Below are 10,055 nucleotides of genomic sequence, written 5' to 3'. Positions count from 1 at the left end.
GCATGATGCTGCCACTAACGTGCTTCACAATGAGGGTAGTGTGTTTACAGTAATGTGCAGTGTTACTTTTCTTCCACATAGTGTTTTACACCCTCAGGTCTGTTTTGATGACACCCGACCAGCTGAGCTTTGAATCTCTGCAGCTCCTCCAGAGTTACCATGAAGCTCTCGGCTGCTTCTCTGACTAATGCAGACCTCTCCTGCTGTCTAATCTGATGAACTAAGATTAGATGAGACGTAAGGGGACTTCTGAAGGAAATTAAATGGACTGGATTTTATGCAAGGCTATCAGCGTAAAGATAAATTTCAGCTAAATCCACGGCAAAACAAATTGCAACCATGTGGTTCTTTCCTTACACGTCACAGTTATGCGTGACTTCTACATTTGTGCTTTACGAAAAATAAAATACATTGGAATTTGTGATTGTAATGAGGAAAAGATGACTGCTAAATTTTACCTTTTGGTGTTCGGTCTGAGGAAGGGTTGCATGATATGAGATAAACACACGATTTACACGTCAATGTTAAATAGTTACACTAAAAGCTACTTTACGCAGCATCAGTCTGCGAAAATTATCCCGCTTCCCTCACTTCATGTTGTAAATAGGTATATTTCACAGAGATTATGGGATACTTTATTTTTATTTTATTTATTTAGAGCAAAGGATCGAATGGGTTTTAAGCAAGAATATTTTTGATGATTCTTCAACCCTGTTTGGTTGTGAATCACAACAAGTAATACAGAAAAGGAAAATAATGCAAATCAGACGACAACTGCCAAGATGAAGATAATAATAATATTAATTGTTAGTATTATTGTTGCTGTTGTTGTTTTATTGTTAAATTGTCTCTCCTCTGCTATGTATTCTCTTATTTAATTGAATATTATTATGTAGATTAATACCTTTGTAGTGTTTGTTTTGTATACAATAATTACTGAATAAAATAACATTATTTAGTTAATAAAAAGCATGAATAAAAGCTCCCTTCTGTCCATTGTGATCATTTAAGTTACCCTACTTGATTAGACGTGTATTGTTTGAGTTAACATAAACAAATATATAAGTTAAAGATCTCCTAATGTGTTCTTTATTATCATTTTATGAACAACTTTGGGGAGAGGAGTCCATGTTGTGTCTCAAAAAAAAAAAAAAACATCTGTGCACATGCCTGATGTTGGATAATCCTTCACTAAAGCGACCAAATGGGTCCAACAAGTGCAGCTTTGCAACCTTTTCTCCACCAGCACTGAGATAAAAACAGATATACCTGGAATACATCCTCTCCAAAGCAACATTAGAGAGCGCTGAGACTCGTTGACACGCTTAATGTGCGTCTTCAGGCGAGAGATATCGTGAGATTCTGCACCCACGGCCACCCACACTGACAGACGAAGCAACGGTGTCGTGCAGACACCTTTGGATGTCTTCTCCTTCTGAGAAGTCTTAAGGAAGTCGTTTCCTTCACATTAGAGGGGGAAATTCCATCTTTAAACTTCTAACTTTTCGTTTCAAGCATCCCCCTTCGTGTTTCACTTCCATTTTTTATTATTAAAGTCAATTAAAAGCTTCACTTTCGCAGCAGTCTTTCATTTAAAAAAAAAAAAAAAACGTGTGAGCAGCAGGTGTTGTTGGCAATATTTAGGCCAGGCTTGTTTTGTCACACAGGCACCTGCACCGCAATCAGAACCGCTCGGTAATGTGAGAAAGGCTTGTTGTGATATCTGATTGGACGCTTCTGCATGGTAGTGCAACCACTCTGCCCGCCGTTGCGTGTGAACCTCTGGCCCCGCGCCAGATAAGAGGCCGAGTTAAAGCGCGGGTTGCATAAGAGCTGAGGAATGTTTTTATTTTTCAAAGGCTGCGTGTCACGGAATATGCTGTTTAAATTGGCGACGTGCATGCTCAGGAGTCACGTAGGGAGTTTTTTTTTTGCATGTGTGTGTGTGTGTGAGTGTGTGTGTTTGTTTTATTTAGAAAAGTGAGGTTACTGTTTCCAGATTGCAGCTGATCGGCATCATGGAGTTTCTAAAAGTAGATCTGGAAGACAGCGTAAGCTGCAACGCCCCGTCAAACAGAATAAATGCTTGAAAGTTGATAGGGCTTGAAGACCAATAATAATATAAAAAAAATACAAATTTTATATGTTTCAACTGGTTACTTCGACTCCTTTAGGATTCCTACAGTTCGCTCTGCCATTCAGGTTCTTGCTGCACTGGTGGCTTAATGTTTGTTTTTCGGCTCTTTTAAGGAGAATTAGGGTCTAAATGGGAATAAACATGTCGGAATCCTCCTGGCTACGGACCCCTGAGCCACATAATTGTCACTTTTGATTTGTGACTCCGTGCTTCAAGGCAAGGCAAATTTATTTGTACAGCACATTTTAGTACAAAAACAACACAAAGTGCTTTACATGGTCTACAGCTGAGGTCCTCACAGGAAGGACCTCAGCTGTAGACCTGCTATGTACAGATAAACACCGTTTGTCATAGAAGGTTGTTTGACTTGTCTTCTCATGGCATCAAGATTTTGTCATCGAATGCCATTATATACTTTTATGTCAGAACCTAAACTACCAGCCTGGCATTAATATGCCTTTTTTATCCATCTTGGAACCGGTGCAGCTGGTTCTGGCCTCTGGTCAGGGTTGGTTTTACTTCAGAGACTTTTAGGAAATTGGTTTGCTTCTCTGTTGACAGGAGAGTGCCTCACCACATCTCAAAGTCACTGATAAAAACGTCGTGCTTCCTCTGTTTTTATAGTCAATCTATAGGTTTTGGGTCAACAAACAGCGGTATCAGTGGGGATGAGTATCGTTAAGGATTCATCGATACTACTACTCCGGTATTTTGTCGGTACAATCATCAATACTTTTTTAATCAAACAACAGGGTAAAAAAAATCCTGATCACAAACTGGTTTATTTTTTTAAACATTTGGAACAAAAACAAAACAAACAAAATAAGAGTACACATTTTTAATATAAATAGAGCAATAAAAACATTATATACATAACATATATATATATATATATATATATATATATATATATATATATATATATATATATATATATAAACAATATCTTGAATAAAAAAGGAAAATATAGGAAAATAAAAACAGAATAAAAGCTTGGAAGAAAATGTACAAGAAATTAAACAAAATAATCCATGGGAAAAATAGAAACTAAAAGCAAGCATTAAAAACTGTTGAACTACAAAGTTGAACTAATGATGTTTCAGTGAAACAGTTTAACTAGAACAGTCGAAGCCATCCTAAAGAAATGTTTTTTTTAATCTTTATTTAAAGGATCTCAGGATTTCAGTACTTTTATAGTTTTCTGGGAGTTTGTTCCAGATCAGTGGAGCATAGGAACTAAATGCTGCTTCACTGTCTTGGAAAAAGCAAGTTGCTCCTGCAGGATGTTTGATCACGTTCTTTGTTCATGGAGATTTTTAGAGAAAAACTTTTATTTTTCCAGGGATTGTCCTAAGTATGGACACAACATTTCAAGAATTTCTATCCCTGAACTTATCAGTTCTGACTTTTGTGACAGAAATGCTCAATTGTTCCCAAATAATTCCTTTTTTGTTGTCCAAAGTTATTCTTCAACCTTCAGGTTTTCTGCTTTGGGCCAGAAAACGTCATTAATCCATTAGTCTTTTGGAGTCCAATCCTGGTATTTATTTCTACTGGGCTGAGATAGTTGATTTACTGCCATTCCTGATACCAGGTCAGCAAGCTCTGCACTGGTGGTAACTCGACCGCATGGCCCTATCCTCTTCAATTAGTCACTCCAAACACTTGCTGGAGTTTCTTAGGCAGCTCGAAGCAACCTGACTTCTCTCCTTGGTGTTGTAGATTTGATCAGTGGTTGATTTATGTGCAGCCTTACCTGGACCAGTTTATTTGCTTTGGAAGCCCCATTGATGCAAAGCAATGATAATAACACACATTTCATTAGAGGCAACAGTGACTGACAAGAGAAGAATGATTTCAGGCATCACTAACCTTTTATAGCAAACATTCAGCTGGTCCAGGGGCCTTTAACCTTTACAGTCTAAAGAGCCATTTTGCCTCCAGTCCACTTGAATTAAACTCGTTCAGAGACGCAAATGTTGCCTGGACTTTTGAAAAAAGACATGTTATAATTTTTAAAGATCTACTGTAGGAAATATGGTGTCATTGTTAAGGAAACACCATTTTATGTCTATTTTGAGGTTAAAAGAAAAAGTATGGACGGGATTTTGATATTTGTGGATGATGTAAAAAAAAAATCGTTTCCAACATAATGAAAAAAATATTAATTTAATAATAAATATTACTGGCACTTTCAGGGTCATTCTGTTATGAATATTAAAATCAATCATTCCAAGAAAAAACTGCTAAAACCTGCATTTATTATCATTATTACATTTAAATACCATAATAAAAATATAATTTGTAGCCAAAGTTATTAAGATTTGCCCCAGAACCACAGGTTGCAGACCCCTGGTCTAGTCTAACTCTATCAGAAAAACTCTCGCTAAGCTAAAAATCACTGGAATATCCCTAACGGTGTAATTAGGGTTTTGTAATTAAGGGAATTTACATGAAATCATAGTTATTGTGTTACATCTGATCACACTGAGACTCAGCGCAAAATGCTAATTGACGAAACACATTTAGCCAGTTTTGGCCACGGCTGTTTGACTTTAGTTTGACATTCTACCCAGGGCCACACACAGCAGAGGGAGCGTGCTAAAAAAAAGGATCATCTACAAGTTGAGCATCGGATGGGGTTTATATTTTGGTGCTGAGTTAGCGTTTGCACTCTATTTATACATCACAGTGTCAAACCTGAACACATTTAGACAGGTAGGCCCTCAACCGGACCGTGGCAGCGGTCATCAGGGAAGCTCAGCAGTGTCTACAATCACAGAACAGGCCACTGCACAGCCACTGAGCAACATGTTCATTTATTTATGCAATATATTTATATATTATACTACTGTATAAGTATTCCTACAGTTTGTATGTTTTTTACTACCCAGACTCATCCGCACTGCAGAGGAGAAGCTTTCTGATCTAATTGTACATTTGTATATTGACAATAAAGCCGATCTATTTGATTCTATTCTGGTAATTATACTGTACATTACTTGAAAACTTGGTTTGAGATTAAATTTAAAACACAAACTAGCTCATTTTAGTGATTTCTTGGCCTATCTATCTATCTATCTATCTATCTATCTATCTATCTATCTATCTATCTATCTATCTATCTATCATCTCTGTGCCCATGTGCCGTTTCAATGTGCACTGGCGCCATCTAGAGGAGACATTGTGCAATCGCGAGCTGCACGCCTCCAGAACTACAACTCCCAGCATGCTCTTCCCCACCCAGCACCGCTTCCGTAACGCTGTGTTGTTGTGGTTTCCTGGTCGGCGTTGAATGACGGCGTGCTTCAGCGATGGAGGCCAAAGCTGTGAAGGCGATCCTGTTTGATTTGGACAACACGCTGATAGAAACTACTTTAGCGGGAGAAGTGGCTCTGCAGAAGGTGATGGCGGCGGGGTTTTCCTGGCGGGGCTTCAGGGTTAAAAACCTTCACGGCTCATTCATGGTGGCAGCTAAAGTTCTCCGTTTTAAAGGAAACAACACCCGGTTAACTTGTTTTTAATCTACCAAATGAACACGACCCGCTTTTTTTATTATTTACGCCACAATTAACCAGAGAGATAAGACACAGGTGAAGTGAATGGAGCTGGGTGTCCGCTCCTTGGCAGTCCGCCGGCGCATGGCCCGGGTAGAAGCGAAGACGACCGGCGAGGGAGGGGTTTGCCCTCATGAATGCCGGGGACGCCGCGTCTGTGCGGGCGGTGCTTAGATTTTTTAAAAACAACCCAAATCAGGGACTGCCTGGCAGACGGATTCGGTTTTTATTAATTTGTTAAGACATTTTTAAAGCAGCTGAGACGATTTAATTTCAAAATACATCTTCACAGCTACTTTCTCCCAGCAGCTGTTAGACTTTATCTCGGCTCCAAGCGAACTCAATAAGTCTGCTGTTATTTGCGGTTTGTCCCATATGGTCTATATATTTTATAGATAAACCACAAGTTTGTACATTTTTTTAAATTAATCAGTTGCACGTTTCTTTGAATCTGTTTTTTTAATAACTGTACAGTAAGCTAGTAATGTCAATTAGCCCTTACTGTACAGTCTGCCGTTTCATATTTTACATGTGCATCTGCATGCTTCTTTTTGCCTCTCACGTTGCTGCTGGTGCACCCAAATTTCCCCAAAGGGACATTTCATATTCATATTCTATTAAATCTGTTACCTGCCTGCCGACCTGTGTGCTTCATCTGGATGTAAATGGGGCAAAGCCACTGCTTTAATGCTCTAGGTTCATGCTTCTCCTACTTTTTAAATCATTCGTAGAGGAAACATCGGCATATTACTTGGAAGTTAAGTGTATTTATCATATTTTACTATTTCATTATTAAGTATTTTAAAATCATGACACATTATACCCTATATTTCCCTAAGCAGGTGATTGCTGTCATAACTTTAGGGCAGAATTAGAAACAAGGAGGGGTAAACCTCAGTGATGTTTGTAGAAAACAGCGGTTCATTGGATGAATGTAATCAGAACATTGCAAAAAGGGAACTAAAAAGTAAAATTTTCATTAAGTTACTATATCTTTCTTGATTTGAGCAGCTAAAGAAGACTATTTGCCAATGGAATGAGTATTTTTTTACCCTTAAACAAAGATCATTAGCTATTCTGCACTTGCAATAAGATGGAGATTAATTGTTCTTATTTTAAGTGCAAAAATCTTATTCCATTATTTACACACTCAAATCAAGGAAAAATACTGATTTCAAGAATTTTGTTACTTACTATTAGTTCCCTTTTTGCAGTGAATTATGCATGACAAACACAAGCTACAGAAAACACTGTTAGAGGTGCAGCAGGGTGCATAATGTAACTGTGGAGGAGCTGCAGCAGCTCAGGTGGACAGGGCAGCTGGTGGTCGAGCGATCTCCAAATCTGGCCTTAATTGAAGAAAAACTAGTAATTGGAGGAAGCCGTTAAGATTAATTGGAGTTTTTGCCTCAAGGAGCGAGGAGAGGCACCAACCTCCTTTTAGCTGGGATCAAACTTGGGGACATTCTAAAACGCTTAACGTGAAAAAGCTTAACATGGCTTAAGGTAGGAAAACAACGAGGGATCATCACCAAATTTCTCTTTCATATTGCTCCTAATAAGCACAAAAAACTATCAGAAAATCGAAACCAAAGTCCAGTTATTATGGACGTTATATGACATTAAGCGTTTCTCAATTAAGGTCTGTATTAAAAGGAAAAAGGCTTAATGCGGTTTAATGTACCTAATCAACGATCAATGATCACCAAATTTCTCTTTTCATATTCTCTTTCAGTTTTATGTGCTCATAAGCACATAAAACTGTCAAAAAAAATCGAAACCAAATCCAATTATTATGGACGTTATATGACATTAAGCGTTTCTGCTTCATTGAGGACTATTGAAAGGAAAAAAGCTTAACGCGGTTTAATGTACCTAATCAACAATCAGCCCAGCTCTGCTGGTCCCAGGAGGCCTTCACGCTGACGGTTTTATGTGCTTATTAGGAGCAATATGAAAGAGAAATTTGGTGATCATTGATTAGGTACATTAAACCGCGTTAAGCTTTTTTCCTTTCAATAGTCCTCAATGAAGCAGAAACGCTTAATGTCATATAACGTCCATAATAATTGGATTTGGTTTCGATTTTTTTTGACAGTTTTATGTGCTTATGAGGAGCAATATGAAAGAGAAATTTGGTGATCATTGATCGTTGATTAGGTACATTAAACCGCGTTAAGCCTTTTTCTCGCCATAGGCGCCAATGAAGAAGAAAACGTTAATGTGAGATATCTTCTATAATCGTTGGATTTGGGTTTATTTCTTTTGACAGGCTTAAGTCTTCATGACAAGATATGGCCATGCGAAATTTGGTGATGATCCCTCGTTGTTTTCCTACCTTAAGCAACGTTAAGCGCTTTAGAATGTCCCTCAAACTTGCGCTCTTTGGTCCGTATGCAGGAGGCTTGGTGGGAAAAACAACTACACACTGAAGCACGGTGGTGGCTGCATCATGATCAGGGGATTTCTCTCTCATAGATGCGCCTCCGTCTCCGCCTAACGAGCTGCTCTGCCCGTGTGTGACTCTTTCAGGCCGGGGAGCTGCTGAAGGCCGAGCTGAGCCTGGACGACGCCGCCGTCCGCAGCGTCTGCGACCGCTTCAAGCTGAAGCTGCGGCACGAGGCTCCCGACGGCTTCCCCTGCGCCTCCCTGGACGAGCTGCGGGCGCGCCACTGGGAGGAGAGCATCGCGGAAACCACGGGAGGCCCGCCCGCGTCCGGCCTGGCTTCTCTGTGCTACGACCTGTGGAAGAGCCGCCGCCTGGAGGCCCTGCGCCTGACCCCGGAGGTGCGCGACCTCCTGAGGGGACTCCGCCGCAGCTACAAGCTGCTGCTGCTCACCAACGGCGACGCGCAGACCCAGAGGGAGAAGGTGGAGGCGGCGCGGTGCGAGGAGTTCTTCGACGCCGTGGTGATCGCCGGCGACCACGCCGAGCAGAAGCCCTTCCCGTCCATCTTCCGGCGGTGCTTCGGCGCGCTGCGGGTGGAGGCGCAGGACTGCGTGATGGTGGGCGACTCCCTGGACACGGACATCCGGGGGGGGCTGAACGCCGGGGTCCGGGCCACGGTGTGGATCCACGCAGCGGAGGGGGACGCGTCAGACGCGGCGGTGAAGCCGGACTACGTCATCCCCACGGTGCTCGACCTGCCGGGGATCCTGGCGCAGCTGCAGTAACGCCGCCGCTTATATAAGCTGTTTTCTACTCTTGATACGAGCGCGGATATTTTTATATTCATTATAGGTTGAGTTTAAGGAGAAAACACTACGTGGAGAGAATTTATCGCTGCAGAAAGGGAACAAAACGAAAGTGTCATTTGTCCCTGGTTTGGTAAATAAGACGATCTGCCGATGGAATGAGTATTTTTACCCCTAGAATAACATAATTAGACATCCTGCACTTAAAATAAGATGATGGAGATGAGTTGTTGCTATTTTAAGTCAGAACATTTAACATCAAGGAGAAATCAACTTATTTCAAGAAAATCTGACTGACTTTTTGCAGGGATGAAAGTATAAATTATTATAGCTACACTTTTGGAAAGTCAGATGTTTACATTATGGGTGAGACTGTTGTTAAATCTTTAATTGAAGCTTTTAATGATTTATTTGAACTGTTCTTGTTCCATGCTGGGATGATTTTACAACTGCAGGTAAATAAAATAAGAACTGGGTGCACAGTTTGTTTATTCTGGATTCTTTTTTTAAATAAATCATTACACATTTATGAACACTCGTCTCAGCAGGTTTTGGTTAATTTTCAGCCACCGACCCGGCTTCCACGGTTGGGTCACAAGGGCTCAATGGGGCCCGAGGTTAAAGCTTTGGGAAGATGTTTCCAGAAGGTTCATGTCAGCCGGGTTTATATGCCGTTATATTCCCCAAAGTCTTCGCTCTCCCATCCAGATAATCCAAATCAGGTGTATTAAATCATGGCGTGCAGGTTGTTTCTACCAGCACTGGTGAAAGAACGGGTTGCTCTCAGGAGCTCAGGGAATGTAATATATATTTATTTATAGCGCCAATTCATGAAACGTGTCACCTCAGGGCTCTTTACAAAGTCAAATTCAGATCCTCCAGGTTGGTGAGAAAGTTTCCTCTCTAAGGAAACCCAGCAGGTTGCATCAAGTCTCTCCAAGCAGCATTCACTCCTCCTGAAAGAGCGTAGAGCCACAGTGGACAGTCGTCTGCATTGTTGATGGCTTTGCAGCAATCCCTCATACTGAGCATGCATGAAGCGACAGTGGAGAGAAAAACTCCCCTTTAACAGGGAGGAGAACCTCCAGCAGAACCAGAACCAGGCTCAGTGTGAACGCTCATCTGCCTCGACCCACTGGGGCTTAGAGAAGACAGAGCAGAGACAC

At 40.9% G+C, this 10,055-nt stretch overlaps 1 protein-coding gene across 1 annotated transcript; it reads left to right on the top strand.

Moving 5' to 3' along the window:
- The first annotated feature begins 5,381 nt into the window (after window positions 1-5,381).
- Window positions 5,382-9,327, top strand: LOC105926180 (N-acetylneuraminic acid phosphatase). Its single transcript, XM_012862400.3, has 2 exons — window positions 5,382-5,541; window positions 8,227-9,327. The coding sequence occupies exons 1-2, from the start codon at window positions 5,452-5,454 to the stop codon at window positions 8,866-8,868; spliced, it is 732 nt and encodes a 243-aa protein (XP_012717854.2). The 5' UTR covers window positions 5,382-5,451; the 3' UTR covers window positions 8,869-9,327.
- The last annotated feature ends 728 nt before the right edge of the window (window positions 9,328-10,055 follow it).

Source organism: Fundulus heteroclitus, chromosome 22 (assembly GCF_011125445.2).
Source record: "Fundulus heteroclitus isolate FHET01 chromosome 22, MU-UCD_Fhet_4.1, whole genome shotgun sequence".
Taxonomy (NCBI): Eukaryota; Metazoa; Chordata; class Actinopteri; order Cyprinodontiformes; family Fundulidae; genus Fundulus; species Fundulus heteroclitus.
This window is presented reverse-complemented; position numbering and strand designations above follow the sequence as displayed.